Below are 22,475 nucleotides of genomic sequence, written 5' to 3' on the forward strand. Positions count from 1 at the left end.
CCTGGTAAAATGATTGGAGCCTCTATATGGGGTCTCTCACATAAATAAATACAACAGAAAAAGAATCCAGTGCATAAACCAAATAAGACAAATCACATGGAAATATGAATTCTGCAAGAATTATATCAGACACAGAAACATAAATCATCTGTATAAATATATCTGTAGAAAATAATTTAATGAAGGGTAGACGTGTGCACTTATGTAGGCAGTGGACATTGACAAGAGTTTCTCCCATATACAATTCAGGCACATTGATGAACCAGGCCATAGGTTTTGTGTCCTGGCTTACTATACCTCAGCTTATGTTAAGCTTTGACTTCTGTGTAGTTCTTGTGAGCACTGAATAACATTTGACTTATGAAAAAAGGATGACTTGATTATAGATGAATTCTCAGCCTGGTAAGAATTTGGTGGGTTAGGTTGCCCACTTGGCAAATAGGTAGCCCCTCAAATAGGTAGCCCCTCAGTCACCTTTTCTCAGGTAGTTAATGAGATGGGGGGTGTCTGGGAGGTGATGAGTGCTCTTTAACCAGTTCTAGTGCTGTTTTGCTCATACCTTCAATTTCTTTCCTGAAGATGACCTTCATCAGGAATATAGAGCTAAAGCTCTATGGTCGCAGTGCTTAGCAGTGATGTTCCTTCTTCTCTCTGTTTGAACTTCTGATCCTTTTTTCATGACTATTATTTGAAGCCAGCTTTTTCAGACTGGCATTCTCTCTCCTCTCTCTCCTCTTTCTCATGTTGGCCCTGGAGAAGCCAATTTGATTTGTTATTAAACCTTGATTAAAGGTGTGGGTTTTGTATGGGCACAATTAGCCTAGATGGTGGAAGCTGAGAACATCACATAACTTCCTTTCTCATAAAGAAGCTTCTGTGATTCACATCTCTTCAGCAAGTCGTGCTGCTTAAGTCACAATTTCATGTCTTCATGCAAATTCTAGATTCAGACTTTCACTTTTGTTTGTTTGCACTTCTTTAATTATTACATTTGGGAAGTTGATGACAGGTGAGTACATGCAGGTTTATGCAATCTGTTCTATCATTACCTGTGTTCAGACTGATGGATGGTGTGCCCAAACGGAAAAAATCGAGTTCTGTCATCCTCCAACAAACTAGCTTGCTTTATTCAAATTATTTTCTTGATATATCTCTACAGGGGCTGTCATCAGTCACCAGGAACAATGGACTACTCAATATCACCTTTAAATATGACAGTAAGTTGAAAATTTGCACTGTATTTGCAAAATCAAGGACTCAGTCACAGTTGTCAATATAAAGCAACATGTCTCTTAAAAATGCCTCTAAGAACAGCATGAGCTCTGTCATATTGTCATAATTTTAAATTTAGATTTGTATCTGCTGGGTCTGGTGACCTTCTCCTTCCCATGTTTCACTGATAATAAAATAATCTAATAATGTGTTGTAGTTTCATTTTCAGATTGGCCTACATTAGCTGCCTAGTGTTTAGCTGGAAAATTAGAGACAATTATTTTATTCTGTGAAAGAATTTAGTAATTGAAAGGTTCACTACACACAAAGTCAAAGGAAAGGATTATTTCAAGCTTTATACATATTTTCTCTGATGTGTGATTTTGGGGGGAAGTGGTGTAAAGGGTGTCTCAAAGCAGAAAACATAGTTTGTATTTGTGTGCAGGGAATATATTAAAAATGTGTCTTTTCAAGGATTAATATTGAATATGATATTGAAGATGAATAGCACCTCTTCATCTAGCTGAAGTGGTTGGAACTTTCCATCAGCTACAGGGTTAAAGAACCAGGTTAGTGGAAAACGGCTGTCGACGTTTTCAGTGAAGACAGATGGTTTCAGTCCTTAGCAGATGTGCTCTGTTTTGCAGCTAAACTAAGAAGAAAGTAATCACCAGCATAATCACAATAGTAAGCATGTTGCAGCAATAATACTTCAAAACTCGTCAAACATCTGCTAAATGTATCTGCTGTATCTTATTGGTTTAATTCTTGTAAGGATTTTGTCATCTGTGTTGTCTAGAAAGGAAGATATGATTATTGAATACATTGGAAATTTATCCTTATTTGGGCCGTTAGTGGTTGTCATCAATATAAACTAATGTACAGTCAAGAGAAGGTCCTAATTTACAGCAGTAATGTTTGTATCAATGTCATTGCAAGTCACAGGATTTTTTTTTGCCTATCCAAAAAAATTACCTCAGACGCTGAATATGGGTAAAATTTCATTTTTGAGAGCATGTATCAGGAAACATAACAATAATGCTTTTGTTTCATTCTGAGCATCCTTTTGTTCTTTTGTTTTAATGTTAATTTCTGAATTTTCAATCCTTCACTGTTAATTTCATAATCTAATTTGATGTTAATATTTAAAATGAGCAAAATTAATGTATGCCAGATTGTACAAGAGAGTTTGATTTTTTTTTTTCAATCTACATAAAGAAAAACAGGAAATAATAATCTCAGTCAGAACAGAGAGCCCCACATTTAGTTAACACAGTGGAGTCTGTTTAAGTCCCAGTGTCTGTTGTGTTTATTCCATCAATTCTGGCACCAGGAACTGTTTAACCACTGACAAGTGTCAATTCAGAATTCTGCTGGCACTGCATGCTTCCTGGACAAAGGAGTTATTTGAGTTCTGCAGTACTGGGAAAAGTGTTCCCTGCTATCGAGGCTAAAGAGTTCATATTCATGATAAGTATATATTTCCATATTATAAGCCAGCACAAAAGAGAATTTGAGTTACTGGCTGTGATTTAAAAGCTTTTACTTTGCCATACAACAACTCTAGTGAGCTATGGTTTGTGTTGTTAAGTCAGTTGGTTAGATTATTTATTCAGATGAAAAACAAATGTTCATGTATTCTAGTATTTTACTTGTACTCAAGTAAAAGAAGTGGTTTCCTGAGAAGTGCAATTTTTCCCTGCTGTTTTCTTCCTAAGTCTGTTGTTCTTTAAAAATCTAAATCAGTGACTCACAGTCCAACTTCAGACATTTGTGTTATATTCCATTTTGGCAAATTGTCATTTGACCGTAAAAGTTTAGTAACCAGGATCCAAAATCTTGAGCTTGCTACTAATTAGATCCAGGCCTAGCAAAAAACCTGTTACTTCAAACTTTCCATTGAAAGAGATACTGTGTTCTCCTAAGAGGAAGTTCATGCTGTCGTTGAGTTCACTCATAGCAACACAATTCTACAAAGAGCAGAGTACCAACTGCCCAGCTTTTGCAAAAAGCTGTGTTGTACAAACTGTTCTATTCTTATTTGTGTGGCAGTTTAATAAAAGACCCCTTACCATTCTTACTCACAGTAAAAAGCCATTTTCTAGAACTGCTCTTCAGTTATTTTTTTCCTTTTCTTTGCCTTGTCTTTCCTGCCACATCTGAATTAAAAATAAATTTTCTGCATTGACTTCCAAAACTTGATTTTTCATGTTTCCTTTCTACACACTCCATATAGACAAATACATAGCATGTAGATTATCACAGTTTTTTAGAATTAATCATCAGTCAGTATTATAAGGAGTACTCATCAACTTTTTTGGGATTTTGTTGGCTTCACTAGTTCAAAAGCATAATGTATGTTTGTGCATACACCTCTTCATGTATCCTGTGCTCCAGAACTATTGAATGCTCTGGCTGATACTTCTCTTCCTGCCACAAAATATAAGCCTAAACTCAGCAAGGCTTTAAAAGTAATAAAATACGAGATTATTTGTTTTCTTCTTTTGTATGCGTAAAGAAATGGTCACGTTCAACAACAAAATCAAGAATGTTTTTCTTTATTTTCCTAATGAAAGCTGAGGTTTTCCATAATCACATATTTGAGGAGCTGTAACTTTAGGGCATATGCTATATTTTGTGAGGATAACAAGACCAAACCAGTTCTGACTGGATCCAGTGGCAGGGAAACGGGAAATGTCTAGTGGGATGTGGCTACTGAACGGATGACAGAGATGAGTTGGATTTAGGCAGTAGTTTTTTTGTGGTTAGGATCAAGCAGTATCGTGGTTTAAAAGCACTTCTTGAGCACCAGTTCTAAAGCTTCACATTGTTCATTGTTCTCATACGTGCTCGATCATTGGCCAATATTCTCTTGCTCTAAGCACTGTACATGCTCAAAATTAATGTCAGTCCTTGTAGCCTTTTGAATAATCACTAAGGAATAAATGTTCTCTCTAAAGAGTCCCAACATGTGTTATTTTTACTCTTGCTATGGGACAGGCTACACCAGTATTATAAACTGGTAATCTCCTGTGAACTAGGGTTTTGCAAATGGTGAAAGTAGTTGTGCTCAATGATTTTGAAGTGTTGATTTTTTCTATGTCCTGAGACAAATGTCTCATCTAAATTTACTCTTCAGTACTTATTTTTATTGAATAAATAGTACACATATAATTTACTTTGCTCAGTCTTGAAGAAATGTTAGGAAATTAATTTGTTTACATGGAAAGATGAGGGTCCGGTTGGAAACTGGTCGCTTGAATAGATCTTTACAATTAGGTGGTCTTGGCAGATTATTATTTACTTGCTCTGGTGTGGCACAAGAACATCAGCTAGAATGTTTTTCTTAAAGCATTTATTTCTCCATATTTTTAGACTGCACGCCTTATCTGAACTCAGTGGGAAAACAAGTGATTGGAGATGTGCAGAATATAACCATCAGTCAATATGCATGCTATGAACAGGTTGCAGTGACAATACTTTGGATGGCAAATGCCATTGGTAAGTAGCAGAGGGAAACGGAATAAGTCATCTTGTCTTTGATGATAACTTCTTGCTGATCAGTATTAAATGAAAGAATTAAATTATGCTTGGAATCATTGAAGCAAACTGCTTAAGAAGAAAGAAATTCTTGACAGCTTTGCAAAGGTGCTAGTCTTACTAGCTCCCTTGAAATATCTGTAAAACTAGGATGCTCTCTGCAGCCTTACGCTGCTTTTTACTATTCCTGTTTGTTGAGTATTTCCTGCTCTTCGGAGCTGTGCAGGAGTCCTGATCTTGCTCTTTACCCCAGAGCATTGGTGCATTTCAGCGGCATTGACGGAGTTTAATTGCCAATACACTTAAAGATTCTTCAGGATGCAGATTGTCTTACAAGTGGAAAACATCAGGTTTTTCTTATGACTTAGTAACAGCTGGGAGTTCCCACTTATGTAGTAGGATTACATCCTAAATGATGAGATATGGTTAAAAATGCAAATGTGTGTCTAATAAATTTTATATTCCATTTTTAGCCTAGACTTGCACTTATTAAACATTTTAGAATGAAAAGAAAAATTGGCTTTTTCTTTTATTATTATTTTGGTGGCCTTCCAGTTTCAAATCATACTTTTGTAATTTTTTTTGGTAATAAAAAAACCTGATTGATTACTGGGAAGAGAGTTTAGAAGAGTGTATGGAAATTACACTTAAATCTGCAAAACTGTGCAGTTGAAAGCATTTGGTAATCTTCAGCTGCAGACTGGATGAGTCAAATTTCTATTGGAAACAAAGCTTCATGTTCTTTCTTGTAATGATGAGAGGTTAATCCTTGGGAAAGCGTGAGGACAGAACTGCTGTTGAAACATCTCGGGTGACATGGAGACTGGACACTTTCTCTTTCATGGTCTTCCTGTAGACACAAAGAGTGCTTTTGTTCCGTGGACTATTAAGAACACATTGGGCAACTCCTGGTCTTTATCTTCTATGAGATTATAAAACATTAAAAGAAAAAAATCCCAAAACCACACAAAAACCCCAACGAAAGAAATGAAAAAAACCCCGAAAACCATGAAAACGAGTGAAACAAATAACTTGTGATTTATTTTTTTTAATTTGAGAAGCATAGCGTAAAGTCAAATTAATCCATTTTGCTTTATGTAGTATTTGGCTTACAAAGACTGTGTCTTTGATAGATATGTATTCTGCCATATGTAATGCTACTGAAAAGTTGTAATTCGATGGAGTAGTGGTAGTTGCCTTGAAGAGCTACGCAGTGACTTTGATACCTGAATCACAAAACTATCACAGTGTAAGACTCTGGCATTGTCCTATGACCTTCACATCACCGTGACTCAGTTAAGTCATATAATGAAGTAAATTCATGATGAGAACATTGCAAAGAAATGTAAAGACGCTGTGCTGAGAGTTAGTTGTGTTAGAGTAACTTGAAAGAAATGGGTGTAGTTCTGGCATCAGTTGTAAATAACTGGGAGTATTCACTCACTGGACTAAATTCCATACCATTTAAGTCAAGTTTCCTATTATCTCATACTATACCAGAACTAAGGAAGTTGTAGCAACAGCTATCACTTTAATCTGGTACTCTCAGAAATGATAGGAGGAAGTTATAAAGGAGTGTTTCTAGAATTTGCTAGCAAAATGTTATATTTCGTTGTACTATCTGTATTTTAATGGACATATGAAGTTACTATAATGCATTCCTGAGGATGATGAAGGTAATGATAACTTACATTGCAGTGATAATTTGGAAACCCCAGCTGAGATGTGGGCCCCTTTGCTCTAAGCATTACACAAGCATGTAGTAATTGCAGCCTTTGCCAAAGACTGAATTCTAAATAGGCAAGATAGAAAATGCAGGAAGAGCTGACATAGAACAACAGGTATCATAACACAAACATACTTCATGTGGATCGTAAGGTTTTTTTAAAGACAAATGAAATATAATCAAATTACATAAAATACCATCTCATGCATTTTGAATTATTAATCTTCTATTTAAATGCTCTGCTGTTTGCAGGGATTGAATTCCTGAAAGGATTTCGAGTAGTACTTGAGGAGTTAAAATCAGAAGGAAGACAATGCCAGCAGATGGTTTTGAAAGATCCAAAGCAGCTCAGCCCCAGTTTCAAACGAGCAGTAAGTGCTTTGTTTCAAGAAGAGGTTCCTTGTTGCTTGATTGTGTGGGTAGTCTTGAAAGTGTTTATATGCTGCCTATAAATCTAAATATCTCTCTGCCTAAGTACATAAACAATGTGCTGTTTAGGAAGCAGGTTGCTTCCTATAAGTGTAATACTTTTACCTGATGATAGTTGTTGATCTAGAGACAGACCTAGTCCCCTTCTACAGAAGCTTTCCTGAAGCTGGAAACTCTTTTGGGTGATTCTGGAGCGCGAGTGCACATCTGTAATAGTCCACATCCAACTCCATCTTGAGACACCTCATGTCAATGTGTAACGGAGGGGTAGATAAAGGATTTTTAATGTATTGGTTTCTGCTTATGTTTCCAAAACTGTGGACTTGTTTTGAAGGATACTTTCAGTTATAATAGTGCATTTTAAAGTATGTTGCAATGTTGTCTTTTTGTAGGGAATGGAATCCCAGCCCTTTGTAAATCTGAAGTTTGAAACAGATTACTTTGTAAAGATTGTTCCTTTTCCTTCCACTAAAAATGAAAGTAATTATCACCCATTTTTCTTCCGAACTAGACGTAAGTATTGGCTACAGTATGGGACTGCATATCATCTCTTCACCAATGGGTGCTCTCCCCTACCCCCTGGCTTTAGTTTTCCCAACAAAGGAATGTAGTAGATGATGATGTTAGATGAGTCTGAGTTATGATAGTTACTGCTACAGTCTTTGAAGGAAGATCTGGGTGTAAAGAATTTGGATGCCACAGATACATCTGTGGTGCATGATAATATGTGTTGGGCAACAACAAGAAGAAAAGTCTCGGGTAGGCCTGACATCATCTCAGGTTTGCCTCCAGCAGGATTACTCGCACGGTTCTCTGGAACACTTGAATCATGAAGATGGTTTGTTCCTTCTCCTTGTTAGATATTGTGAAGAAGCTCAGGTTGGTTTTGGTTTTGAGATCATGATTTCAAAAATAGGTATCTAGAGATAGATATAGATGAGTATATATAAAGGTAGATAGCAACAAATCAAGCTGAATTTCTCAAAATTACTTAGCAATTCTCATTGGAGTTACTCAAGTTTATTCTCTCTAAACTCCTCAGTGCTTAAATAGCACGATGAGAAGCTGCAAGTACCCTTGGGGGTGAAAAGTTGATATTTGTCCTACTTAGGATTTTTTGCACTAAAAAACTATATTAAAATATTTACAAGCCTGTCTGTTGATGCAAACCGCAGTGACATTTGTCTTTGTAATAGTGCTCAGCATACTTACGTACTCTAAGTAAGTACTAAATGTATTTAAGGCTAGTTTCAACTTTGTCGCCTGCTGTTCTGTGCCTGGTGCTGTTCCTTTTGTATCACTAAGGAATGCTATTTTCAAATTAATGAACCTGTGTTTCCCTCATAAAGTTGAGAAGGGACTTGAAATCACAACCAATAAGCTAAGTTTTTTCTGAATATATTTACTCCAGGCATATTAGAGACTTGTAAAGAAATGGGGGTGTTGTCTTCAAAGTTATGAACTTCCTTTGTTTGCTTTTGTTCTTTTTCTGCTTAAATAGCATAGCATTTTGATGCTGTATATCATTAATATTTTTGTGTATATTTGTAGCTTGTGAATTGTTGCTGCAGCCAGAAAACCTTGTCTGCAAACCTTGTAAGTAAAATGTAATGCTTTTTGTGTGTTCGTCTCTAAAAAAAGTTACTGTACTTGAAGAGTCACCTTTTCCAATTCATTAATATCTCCTCTGACAGACTGGAAGCCAAGGAACCTGAATGTTACCCAGCAGGGTTTTAACATGCAAGTGTCCTTTGATCATGCACCTCACAGCTTTGGGTTTAGATATTACTTTCTTCACTACAAACTTAAGCATGAAGGGCCATTTAAGCAAAAGACCTGCAAACAGGTACGTCACTGCTGAGTTTTTTGTAACTCTTAAAAGCACAAAACCTTGTAACATTAGATGTTCTAAGGTGTTATAGAAAATGTAAAACTTAATATAATATCGAATACTATCAGTTTTAACATTTTTAAACTATTTGGTACTATTTCTGTAAGTAATAATTGCATTGTGATAGCACTCATCGGTCAAAAGCAGGCTTGAGGGCTCCACTGGGGCTGGATAGTGTAAGCAAATGGGAAGAGACTGCTGTCTCTCTCTTGAAGACCCTACAACTAATTAGTACTTCAGACTGCAGTTTTATGATGTTTGTTATACATGTTATATCCTATTTTTTTATTTTACCTTTGTACCAAATCTGACCACTTCATGGATTACCAATCTGAGATGGTATCACAGGACAGCTCTCATTAGCACGTGCGTGGAACGAGGCTCTCCATGATTTTGTGCAGCTGTGAGCCTAAGTCTTGTTATGGGAGCTGCAATTTGCTATATTATTTTCCTTAACTTTGGTTAGTATTCAATGGAGAGTTTGCTCTCACGGGTCAACCTTTCTTCCCAGGTCTCTGAAAGCTAGGGAGAGTCAGGGCATAATGTATTATAATTAACCATATTTTAGTTCTGCAGGCTCTGATTGTAGTCTACTGATTGTAGTCTTTGCATATTTCAATGGGGAGACTTAGTTTTGCTGGGCTAAAGTGTCCTGATACAGGACGACACTGTATTTCTAAATGAATGCAAATGTATTTTTTATTAGGTTTTTAAAGTATAAGAATGGCTTGCAAAACGTTCTCTTTCTTTGATGTAGGAGCAAAACACAGATACTACAAGTTGTACTCTTCAGAATGTATCTCCAGGGGAGTATATAATTGAGGTAATATCTCTAAATAGTAATTTGTACAACAGCTAAATGGGTATGTTAATGGAGGAATTAACTGAAATTAAAAGTATTTCAAGTCACTTTTTGGGGAAATTGGACTTCAGGCATCCCTACTGAATCACCTTGGGCAAGTAAAATTTCCATAGCCATCCTTCCTTGAGTGCATAACAGTTTCGTCTGTGCCTTCAAGTAAAGTTGTGGGCCTGCATAATCCTTGGACTTGGATTTTGTTTAATTGGAATTCTGTAGTTTGGTCAATTTTTACTGTACCTAAGAGGTTGGTATTTCTCTTGATGATGACAGCGTGTGAACTCTGAAAGTTAACGTTCCAACATTAAACTATGTGCCAACAAAGATAAGTGATTTCACTAATTAGTAGTTTATGGTGCTCTTCAATTTTATTCATGTTTGATCATGAAAGCTTCTATAGTCTTTTACATACTGCAGAAAATAAAATTAAATTTTCACAAAATAAAATCGAACTTTTACTTTTCAAAGCTGGTTGATGACACTAATACAACAAGGAAAACAATGCACTATGCGCTAAAACCAGGTATGAATTTTGCTTTTAAAACTATATATAGTATTTACCTTATTAATTTAAATTGTTTTAATTATGTTGTAAATAAATCTTGGTTTGACCTGTGTCTGTTTGCCATAGTCAAGACTATTGAGGCAATTGTGCTATGATCGTTTGGTCTAACGAAAAAAGAGTAGACATGCTCACTTGTACATACACATCTGCATCTCTGTACATTTATATTTAGTACAGTTTAGTACACTTTTATTATATATATGAATATGAAGAATCATAGCCTGTATCTTAATTGCATGAAAGTGATGCATGCAGTGGTGTGGAAATAATGTAATGGAGCTTTGAGAGCCTGAATGTGCTGCTTGCCTGCGTACGTCAGCCCTGAAATCAGATTGAGCAGTCTGGAAAACCTGTCAGATGAATGCTCAGCACGTCTATGTATCAGATCAGATATTGAGAAGCTAAATAGGGATTTTGGAATGTAACTGCAGACACAAAACAAAGCCACAGATGAAGGCAACAGGCAAAATGGACTGAATCCTAATGCCCGGTGCTGAACGTGATCTGTGCAGGAAGACAGTTATTTTTACGTGGCTAGTCCAGCACCCTGAAACGAAGATCTGACAAGTCCAAATGACTGTTGCATATCTTATCAAAACTGCCCTTCATGTAAAGTTCTCATGGGGGCTGGTATGAGTTGGCATAAACACTTGTTACTTGGATTAGTCATAATGTGGTGATGGGAAGAATCAGCATAAAACCTATTTAAAATGGAGAAGAACATGATGTTTGATGCTGCTGCATATTTGAGAATTAACTGATAATAGTGTACTGCAGCAGTTTTACAGTCCTAGTGTGAAGATTTGATTAGATAATTATAGTACAGCTGATTTGCATATGGCTAATTCTACTTTCTTTTTCAAAGTACATTCTCCGTGGGCTGGACCGATAAGAGCTATTGCCATTACAGTCCCTTTAGTTGTCATTTCAGCATTTGCGACGCTTTTCACAGTGATGTGCCGCAAGAAACAGCAAGGTAAAAAGGTTTATTCAATACAGAATTCCATTTAAAGATGACCTTGTGGAATCAAAGAAGTCTTAAGTGGTAGCTTTATTCCAGAAATACCTTCACCTGAAGAGCTTCCTTTTCTACCTCTCCTGTCCCTCCTTCCTTCTCACCGCTTTTTTGTGTATTGTAACTTGTAGCAAATTCTTCAGCAGTGCTTGATGATAATTTGTTGCCATAGAAAGTACTGTGTCACAAATCCAGACTTCCCTCTAGAAAGGAGAGAACAAAGTTGCTGTTGGGGAACACTTTTGGTTTCAGGTTTCTTTTTATTTGTGAAAGTACTACATGGCCATGTAGAATACAAACAGATTGGTACATTTTAAACATCCTGTTATTTAATTCAGAAACGTCTAACTCGTGTTTATTTTAAACCAGAAGGAAAGTAAAGCCATGTGATACCAACACAATTCTCAGCTCTGTCTGGAATACCACCTGCATCACTCATTCCAGATTTGCTCACTTTTCTGGAAGTTGCCTTTACACTGCATCCTAAGCCATCTTCCTAAATTTGCTGTTTCTAAGACTTACTTGCAGACGTTTCTCTAAAGTAAATTCCATCCCTCTTTGCTGACTTTCCTCTCCTCTGTGTGCAGGAACTGGCAAGCCAGACGTTGCATTTAGATGTTAAAAATCAATCTGCAGATTTTGTAGAATCTAGGGAATCGTGCAATTTCATGAATATGGCACAAGAGATTACTTCCCCAAACCTCACATATCTGTCTTATCCATCTGAATTTTGGCATTGAAGGTTCCTGCAAGCGCTATATGCCATCTGGGTTAAATCCTTTTACCTTCTGGTGTTCTGTAGCTATCTCTTTGCTCACAGCTAGCACAGTTTCAACAAAAAACCACAGACAAATCACTAAGGATTTGCCTACAGAGAGAGTTGTTCCAGAACAGTTATTCCTGATGAGTTGTTCTAAATTAAATCCCTAGATGAATATTTGTATTTTGAAATACTCATGCTTTATTCTAAATTAGTTTAATCAACTGTAGAACTTGATTGAATTAGTCTGGCATAAGACCAGGCTTTTATATTCCAGCATAAAGGCATCCATACAAGGAAAGAGACACTGATAGCCATTTTGATTTAAATTAATCATATCTTAATTCAAATAACGCCATATTAATATCCAAACGTGTGCATACCAGAGAGATACTGTATGATATTCTGAAGGGATCTGTGTTCCTGGAGTTTAATATTCTTACCTGGCTTGTGTTGTGGTGGTGGTGGTTTGTTGGTTGGTTGGTTGGTTTGTTTTAAAAAAGATAGTTTGTTATACAGGAAACTCTTGATGATGATACATCTTTAAGGCTTATTATATTTGAACAGAGAGTTGAAGACTGTTGAAGCTGGATAGAGGTGAAAAAACCTCATTCTATTTATACAATAAGCCTTTCTAAAGTTTTCCGAGTTGTACAGTAGTAACTGCACATTTCACTTGCAAAGTCTGTTCCACATGTGTAGTAACTCATAAGCTGGATAAATAGAGCATGTGCAACTTTTCAGGCTGGAAAGAAAAGAAATACGTTTTCAAGAAAGTCATTACTGTATGCATTAGTAATGAGCCAACAAAATTTTTATCAAAACAAAACCAAACCAAGCTTTATAGTGTGAACTCTCTGTCTTCCAATTTAGAAAATATATATTCCCATCTAGATGAGGAGAGCTCAGAATCTTCAGCATATGCTGCTGGTCTCCATGTGGAAAGACTTCGTCCTCGGCCAAAAGTGTTCATCTGCTATTCCAATAAAGACTGCCAGAAGCACATTAACGTCATCCAGTGCTTTGCTTATTTTCTTCAGGACTTTTGTGGCTGTGAGGTAAACTCAACATTTCTTTTGTAAACGGTTTCCTTAATTGAAACAGCACCCCCAAAACTCATAATAATATGTGGTTGAAAATGAGGTATTTCATTCTTTGCTTTTTACAGAGATATCTTTTGCTATTTTTCTAAATGTTTGATGTATAAATTTTCTTTACTTAGGGAAAGGAACAGGTCATAGCCTGCATGAAAAAAACCAAAACAAAACAGAATAGTGGAAAATGTGCCCCACATTGATTCCAGGACTTTCATTCAGCCATGTTTAGCTTGTTTCATATTAACTGCTTTTTCTGTTCAGTAGGTGTTACATCTTCATAGTCAGCAGCCACAAAGAGGTATTCGTGTCTGCCTGGTATACTTCAGTATTCCTAAAATACATTTTGCGTTGTCATTTTAAGGTAGTTGAATCTGTCAAAACTCCCGATCATAGAGCAAAATCTGTCTAATTAAAATCAATTGTTGACATTTATGTACTAATTATTGATTTCTTTTTTTTTTACTTCTGTTCCATTAATGCTGTGAAATCAGCATGTCTTTTTCCTAGTTATGATTTAAAGCTATGAGAAGGACATTCAAATTGTTACTACGAATGACTAAGCTTTCTAGACTGCTTTCTAAAATATAATCAATATGTGGCCAGTATTTCACTCTTCTACTGTAAAAAGGCAAGATGATTTTTAGTCTATTTTTCTCTGGATTTTAATCTGCCACTGTAATTTTCAGTGTATGCTGTTTTTTCTCAAGTGAACAGCCACTCTGACCTCTAGTGGCCAAACTCAGTGGTATTATCGATGCCTCATGTTTGGGGATCTTCACAATATATTCATAGATTTAAAACAGTTCAAGTAAGGTGTTTTGTAAATAACTTACTTGAATCCCTTTTTTAGAGATGTACTTTAGCCCAGCTACACCACAGCTCTTTGGAATAGTATTAAGGTGAGCTGTTACCACTATAACTTTGTACCGTGGAACCTAGGGCATTGTCATTTAAGACTTGTATAACAAAATATTGATAGCATTTACATACAGAAATAATATGTGTTATTATTAAAGCTGTGGAGTTTAATATAAAAAAGTGATGCTCAATGTGTAATGGAAGAGTTGCACAAGTATTTTTCATATGGAATTTGAATGTTTTCTCATAAAGGACAAAACCAGTGGCATTTGATAGCCAGTTAAAGTAATAATTTGGCCATACTAAAAATCCTTTCTCATGGCTAGGAGTTCAGACAGTATTTTGAAGAACAGAAAAAACCAAAAAACCCATCAAACCCAGACAGAGAAGAAAAATTACCTGCATTCTACATTCATCAGAGTATCTCCCAAGCAGCTGTAAAATGACTTCTCTTCCCCATGCATAGAACAGAGTAGTTCAGTTGGAAGAGACCTACAACGCCCATCCAGTCCAACTGCCCGACCACTTCAGGCACCATCATTTTCTTCCTGTAGCTGACTGCAGTTAACAGGTTTCATGAGCCTGTGTGTTCCAGGCATCCATCTACTCTCCATGCTCTGACATAGCAAAGTTTTCCACTCTGTTACGGGTGATATAGCAGAGCAAGAACACTTTGTTCTTTGGAAAAATGCTTGAGAGAAGACTTTATAAATGGTTTTGATGTGTGCTTATTATGAAAGGTTTTTTTGCCTCTGTTTTCTTCTGTTATTCTACTGCTCATTCTTTCTTTCATGTTGTGTCCTTCGTCCTGGTGTACACAGGCATTTCACACCATGTAGAATGCTCAGAAAATTTCTCAAAGTACAAAATAAAGCAACTCTTACAATATTTTCAGAGCTTTCTTATAAGCTCTGGTTATAAGCTGCTGCTCTTCTGCATCTTAACTGAATGGACTAACTATGTTTGTAAATAGATACGAAATTCGTGGCCTCAGACTTCATTGTTATGCAAAAGATGATAAATTAACATTGATTTTCAGTACATTCAGCATATTAAGGACCTTGATATACAACAGTTAAATTGTTTTAGGCAGGCACAATATGGTTTTTATTGTGGATTGATGATAATTAATTTGATCAGATGAATACATAGTAATTTATTTGGCCCAGCCACTTTGTATATATTCTTTTTATTCCTCAAGAAATATTGCTATGCACCAAATCCATAGTGATGTTATTTTTTAAGGAAGTACCCAGTTTATGTTAACCACTTGGCTTTGCACTGTTACTTGTTGATTCCATAGATTTATAGGTATCACAGGTATAATTACGTGTATTTTTAAGTAATAAATAAGCAGCATAATGCGTTTTCCCATTTTTTTCTGGAAGGTTTTCCTTTTTACCTTACCAATTCACCCACTTCCCTAGCCCAGTGAAATATTCATCCTGCAAGCAGAGTTTAGAATGAATGTGAAGCCTTGCTTATTTTGGTGAATAACTACTGACATAGTTAGTGTTACTGATTCCAGTTTGTTCACTATCAATGCTATGTTAATAATCCCTTATTTCTCTTTTAAAACGGCTTGCATTTACATCAAGAAGAAACTATAGTTCAACTCATCATTAATTCTCAGTTGTCAGATAAATAGAAGCTGACTCACTGAGTACAACTCATTTAAATGTTATTAGCAAATATATTTAATAATCTAATAGTGAATATCAACCAGAATGTTCTTTTCTTTCCCAGGTGGCTCTAGATTTGTGGGAAGACCTAAATGTTTGTAAAGAAGATCAGAAAGAGTGGCTTATCAAAAAAATAAATGAGTCCCAATTTATCATCATTGTGTGTTCCAAGGGAATGAAATACTTCGTTGAAAAAAAGAATTGGAAACACAGAGGGATAACCAAAGATGCGGGGAAAGGAGAACTCTTCCTGTTTGCTGTGTTGACTGTTGCAGAGAAGCTTCGTCAAGCAAAGCAGAATTCAAATGACCTCTGCAAGTTCATTGCAGTCTACTTTGATTACTCCTGTGAAGGAGACATCCCTGGTATTCTGGATCTAAGTACAAAATACAAACTCATGGACCATCTCCCTCAGCTGTATTCACATTTACACTCCAAAGATCTTAGTGTACAAGATTCTGAGGCGTTTCCCGTTAACATGAGTAAAAGGAATTATTTCAGGAGCAAATCTGGGAGGTCCCTTTATGTTGCCATTTGCAATATGCATCAGTTTGTTGACCAGGAACCAGATTGGTTCGAGAAACAATTTATTCCCTTCCCTTCGCCCTCTTTACATTACTCGGAGCCCGTCATGGTAAAATTTGATTCGGGCTTGGTGTTAAATGACTTAGTGAATAAACAGGTGATGGATGGTGATTTTTACTTGAAAACAGATTCAAGTATTATTTCAGCTGGGAATTCAGACTCTCAGTGTATAATTCAGCACTTAACCCTTGGAGAAGATATAGAAACTCAGGACATTCAAGGTGGTGGCAGCTCTGTTCTTCAGCCGTTGTTACATGTGGTTAAAGCTTTAAATCTTAAAGATATGCCTCGAGATTCTGGAATCTATGATTCATCTGTTCCTTCATCTGAATTATCTTTACCTTTAATGGAAGGACTATTGACAGACCAAACTGAAACATCTTCCATTACAGACAGTGTTTCTTCATCATCAGGTTTAGGTAAGATAAAGCAGTGTTTCAAGAATTATATTCAGTTGTTGTACGCATGCTTCTACCATTTCAAAGCACTTAAGATAATATGTGAGGAACCATATAGGCGGCTGTAGAGAAAGGTAAGCAGTGGTTAAAGGATAGGTTTCAGTGACTTTAGAGAAATTATTCTTTTAATTAACTTATTTGGGGGGATTCTTAGCTAAATAACATTTCACTAAAGTTCTATTTATAAGTAACTTCTTTTTATTTGCCCTATTATTGGAGAGATGGCTACTGTCTTCCAGGGACCCTTTGGCAGCTACGATACTCAGCTGACAGCTGTGTAGCTCAATCAAGAGGGGGATATGGTGAAGCATTCTTACAGAACAGCCATAATCTAGAACTGACGTCCTATTTTGCTCCAGCACATAGCAGAAACTTTAGGGATAAAGTCTGTACTGTGGTTAACTCAAGTTTCAGAATGGTATTAGGCTTCTCATTGGCTGTGAGGCTGGGGGCAATGAAGAGATGGGTTTCAGTGGAGGAATTTAAATGCTTGGAAGACACTCTCCAAAATACATACCCAGCTTAGATGCCTGCAGTTAGAAGGTGTAAATATTGCCTAGGCTATATAGAAAGCTGATCTGACCTTACTAGTTGCAGTACGCTTGGTGTCATAATTACATCAGTGTGGAATGTTCCAGCAACTGTGCTCATAGGATAAAACTGCTGAGATTTTTCCCTTAAGCAGCTACAACAGGTGAATATTGCATTTTGAAGGTGGTATGTCGTTCTGCTTTCTTGAATGAGTGTTGACAGTGAGCTAATTTCTTAGACTTTTCTCTTGGCTAAATGGATTTTTAATTATTTAGGTAATTCATAACTAATGTTTGATGCCAGAACTATCTTGGGGGAGAGAATACAGCATTTCTATCTGTAAGGCTAGATAGTCTATAAGATGAAATAACTAAAAGCTGAAAACTTCTCAGGTGGAAAAATACAGATGTACTGATTTAATTTCATAAGCCACAATTACTCTGTTATTGCTTCAAAATTAATACTAAATTCTTTAAATTCCTGCCATCTTCTAACATAGCCTTTTCTCACATTTGTGAGAAAAATTGCCAGTGATATCTATAGAAGTTCTAGTGTTGGATGGAAGTAGGATGCTAGTTCAAAATTTATGCCCTCTCTGTAAGAATGCTTTACCAGTCTTCCCTTCCTGATTCAGTCACAGAGCTGTCAGCTGGGTGCCCCAGCTGCAACGGAGTCACTGGAAGAAAGAGGCAGTCTTTCCAGTAATTAATTCTCAAGTCACATACCCACTCATGAACATGCGTCAGCTATAGAGGATAAACATTATAGCACGAGCTGGTAGATTTGAATCTAAACACTAATGATCCAACATCTCAAGAAACCTCAATAACTTCTGCCGTTTTCCCATTCACTGCCTCTGTCCCTAAAGCACTACCCTGGCCTTGTTAGACTGACTCTCACCCAAACAACATCCTGATGTTGTACCCTAACAGGGTACAAAGGAGACAGTATCTAGAACTGAGCATCAGCTGCCTCTGATGCCTGTGAGTGCAACCCACTAAATCTTTTGACTGTCCCAGGCATACAGAATATTTATTCCCTAATGTTTATATGCCTAATGGAGGAGTAGATAGAATTGTTTTTAGCTTTTATTCTTGTTCTAAAGGTTGGACATGTTCAGATTATTACTCTGAATTCACAGTACCATTTCTGTTCTGAGTACCTACTTTTTATCCATTACTTGGTCAGAACAGAAGTCAATAGCTCTGTCACTTAGCATCTCAAGGTAGATCTTTCATTTCTTCTTTAAAGGACAGTTTGATTTATTTTTTTAAATTAAAATCATAAGTCACTTTAATACTTTTTCCAGTGCAGTTCATGTGCAGACTACTGATCTGCAAAGAAAAGATTCTTGAAGAGATCATCACATTGGTCATCATCAACTGGAGTTCAAATCAACCTTTACTAGGTCCATTCACTAATAAAGCCTTCTCTAAAAAGCCTTGTCTGGGCAGAAAATTTGTATTAATTCTTTAAGTAAGGAGTTACTGAGCACGGTAGTTCAACTTCCTGAATGTGTGACATTATGATCCAGAAGGTTTTCATGAGTTTTCTTTGCATTGTTTATAAAATGTTGACCAAATACAAAATGAATGTTTCTATTAATGAATCTTTTCTTTTTTTCCCTTTTATAGGGGAAGAAGAACCTCCTGTAATCACTGCTACAAAGTTCTTAGTGCCTGGAATATGTAAAGCAGAACTTCATTGCCATATCCATACTGACGAACTGCAGGCAATTGCTCCTTTATAATACATCACAACATTGTTATGCATTGCCACTTTATCAACAGCCTCTGTTTGTGCTTTAACTACCACATTGTCTCAGCACTAAATCTACTTAAGGAACAAATACTTCCTGGAGATGACCTGTTGTTCATAAGGGATTTTTTTTTTATGGCCAGTAAACTTGAATCTGCTGGTCTTTAGATATAAAAGTCTTTCGTGATTTGAAAAAATGCAGCATGGATGCATTGGATGCAACGGATGAGGATACATTTCAAAATTATTCCTATTACTAATTTAAATGTCATGATATTACAGTGTTTATAGATTCCATAATCAAAATTGACTTTTTTTTTTTTGCTAGAAATAATCTTGCAACTGGATGTAAAATAGCTTGGAATATTAAATCTTAGTAAATTTTGTAGTCCAGCCTCTAGTTTTAAGCACTGACATACCTGATGGCAGGAGTGGTGTTGGTGAATGAGAGCAGGGTTTTTTTCAGAAGCAAGATAAAATGCCAAATGCAAGATGAAGAAATTTTCCATCAGAAGAAATTGTTTTCTTTTAGAAACGTTTTAGCTCCTTTCTTCATAGTCTCCTCTCTTTCCCAAGTGTTAATGTGGCTCAGTATTTATAGAACCATAGAATCATAGAATGGTTTGGATTGGAAGGGACCATAAAGATTTAATTTCAGATAAGTTCCTGTCTCCCTCTTCTGTATGGTTCTCCTATCTCTTCTCCACAATCTGGCTATGATGACTCACAAACAGTACCATACTAAGTGTGAAGTGCCTTTTTTATCATAGACAAAAAAAATAGATCCTGCATATGCTGAGTGATACCATGGAAACAGAGTTTCCTGTTTTCTTCCTGAAGGGCTAATATAAAAACTACTTTAAACAGATGGGGGAAGGAAGACCAAATTTTGTATTTAAGACATCATTCTGGATTTGTTCAGCCATGAGATGAATATGCTTTATTGGGGCATTTCATGTTATACTTCAGGAACATGCTGCTACAAAATCACCTGGGGTAAATCAAGTTAAGATGAGCAGTTACCAGGTGTGAATACTTCGTTTTGAGTCAACCGGTAAACAGAAGCCTATTGAGTTATTTTACAGTTCACACTACTTATCATTATGTAATGATTAATATATTAAAATATCTCTAGTGTTATATTTACAAAAAATGCTAAACCTACAACTGGACGTGTTTATCTAAAGACACAGAGCATGCATGTCCTTTCTTCTGCAGTGACCAGGTAGGTATACTATCATCCAAAATAGCCCTGCTGTTTCCAAGGAGCAACTTTCCATAAGTAAAACGCATCTATGTAACTGCAATTCTAGGCACTATTATAATAAGCATGGTAACAGCAAATAGTGAAGGACACCTTACCAATGTGCCTTTGCTAATTTTGCTCATGGAGCCAGATTCTGTCTGGTTTAATCTGTCTTCACATTCCACTGACAGGAGGCTGCTTTAGGAACACATCAAGAGAGAACTCAAACACCTCAAATATTCTCTCAGTTTTGATAGATGAGAATGAGACATTGCTAACTGTTATATTGTGTTACCCATTTTAATAGCATGAGATAGAATTATTAAACCAATGATGATTGGGCTGAGTAGCTTTAAGTTCTTGCTCATTTGTTTGTTGGTTTTTTATCAGTTTATATTTAAACATTCGAATTTCCAAACAAAAGACTCTCAAAATTGTTGTCACAGGTGGAATAAGAAAGTGCTGTAACAATTATTCAAACATAACCATCAATGGCAAAGCTCCAGCATGCTGTGCAATTGTAATGTGGAGTTCTGTGATCAACTAGGTGTATGTGTTAGATTTGCTGGGCCTTGTCCATTCGTTCCATTCCTCTTCCTGTTTTCTGAATATGAAAGAACACTGGAGCTGGAAAAAACTCAAATTTGCAATACCTAAGTAAGTCTTACATAGTACATAGTGAATCATCTGCACCTTCGATGCTGGGGGCTTTTTTATGCTGTGCCTTGGGCTGTACTGAAAGCAATTTTTTTCCAGTTTTCCTATTCTTTGAAGTTCAAACATACCTGGGTCAAACTAAGCAGAATAATGTAGGGATGAATGCTCCTTCACTAAATCCAGCTGTGAAGGATCTTAATTCAGTGGGATTCTTGCCATTTTAATAGAGAAAGTTTGGATTGATAAGACATGGGCAGAAAGGTCACGAAATTGATGAGCTGAAGAGCTGCTGTGCATGGAAATGCTAAAGCTGCAAAACATCAGGAGGTGGCAATTTCTTAGCAGTTAGCTCTGAAGGGAATGCTGCTTTCCTCCTTGAAAGTCACAGCTCACATACTGTTATAATACGATTGTAATATCATTTCCCAACTAAAGATTGGGAAGATTTCCTGGTTTTGTTAGATTCAGTAGCAGAATTGGTATTACTTAATGGAATTAGGTTTTCAATTTAAGCTCTAAGAAGGCTCAGTTTTCGAAATGAACAAAAGCAATTGCACAGAGAATCATTTGTCACCAATGTTTTTATTTCTTCAAAATTTGCTGTACAATCCTGCAAATATTTTTTTTAATTATATGCAGCTGCCAATCGAATCTGTTGGGGAGACAAAATAGAAAACAAGAATTCCTTCATACTCAGCAGAAGGTGGAAACAGCGTATTATATGCCCTCAGAAGAAAGAGAATATCATTCATTCAAAACTTAGAGTAGGAGAATCCCATTCTTAAAATATACAAAATTGAGTATAGTAATACTTTATCTGATTTAGCATAGTTTTTTTACAAAGCCACAGTGCTTTAAAAAACTGTGTCTATTGAGATGCTGGAAGGACATAGTACTGAATTTGCAAGAGTTCTGTATTTCCCTCCAACAAGAATAACAGCGAAAATCCTTGTAAAAATATTTTGAAAACAATTATGTTAATATGCATATAAGAGGTTAGCTTACTGCTACTTTCAAGCATTAGTAAACCCTAAACAGAATGTCAGAGATGAAAGGATCCCTTTATTTCTACTAGACTCAAGTGTTTGGACATTGGATGTTTTAAAATGTATTTTCTGGGAGAGTGGAAAAAACATTGGAAAGCTGAAGGTTCAAGATATGGTAGTGTGTTCAACATTTTAAGTAAGTATAGTTGTTGTCATAATATGTACCCGTACATAAATGCATCAACTATTGAAAATAGAATGCAGCCAACAATTGCAGAAGTAATTTTTTTATGATGTTATAATTTTGAAGTTAAATAACAAAATAAAACATTTTTGTTCAATTTCTTTCATTGGGTTTTTCTTGGTAGTGTAAGAAGACTTGGCTTAAGAGTCCGAATAACCAGACTCTCTAGCTGCTATACAACATCTAGAAGTGAAACAGGTATTTTGGTGTGTGTTTAATAGTCAAGCAACGGTAAGAGATTTTAATTTTCTAAAACTTCTGTACTGTAAAGACTGGATCTGATTGTTATCTTTTTTTAAATAAAACTGCCTTAATATTGTTTTATGTTTTTATTTTTCCTATATCCTCCCTGAAGGTCTCCTAGCAGCACATAGTT

At 36.2% G+C, this 22,475-nt stretch overlaps 1 protein-coding gene across 1 annotated transcript; it reads left to right on the forward strand.

The window, feature by feature from the left end:
* Positions 1-1,159: 1,159 nt before the first annotated feature.
* On the forward strand, positions 1,160-19,284 carry IL17RD (interleukin 17 receptor D; the record flags this gene model as incomplete). The annotated part of the gene is made up of 12 exons (XM_010190856.1): positions 1,160-1,217; positions 4,588-4,713; positions 6,731-6,849; positions 7,300-7,420; positions 8,459-8,503; positions 8,602-8,753; positions 9,556-9,621; positions 10,126-10,180; positions 11,088-11,198; positions 12,871-13,055; positions 15,699-16,638; positions 18,843-19,284. Coding segments are annotated over 12 exons (2,094 nt in total), but the record flags the coding sequence as incomplete, so codon positions are not given.
* Positions 19,285-22,475: the final 3,191 nt, after the last annotated feature.

Source organism: Mesitornis unicolor, unplaced genomic scaffold (genome assembly GCF_000695765.1).
Source record: "Mesitornis unicolor isolate BGI_N332 unplaced genomic scaffold, ASM69576v1 scaffold8898, whole genome shotgun sequence".
In the NCBI taxonomy this organism is placed as follows: domain Eukaryota; kingdom Metazoa; phylum Chordata; class Aves; order Mesitornithiformes; family Mesitornithidae; genus Mesitornis; species Mesitornis unicolor.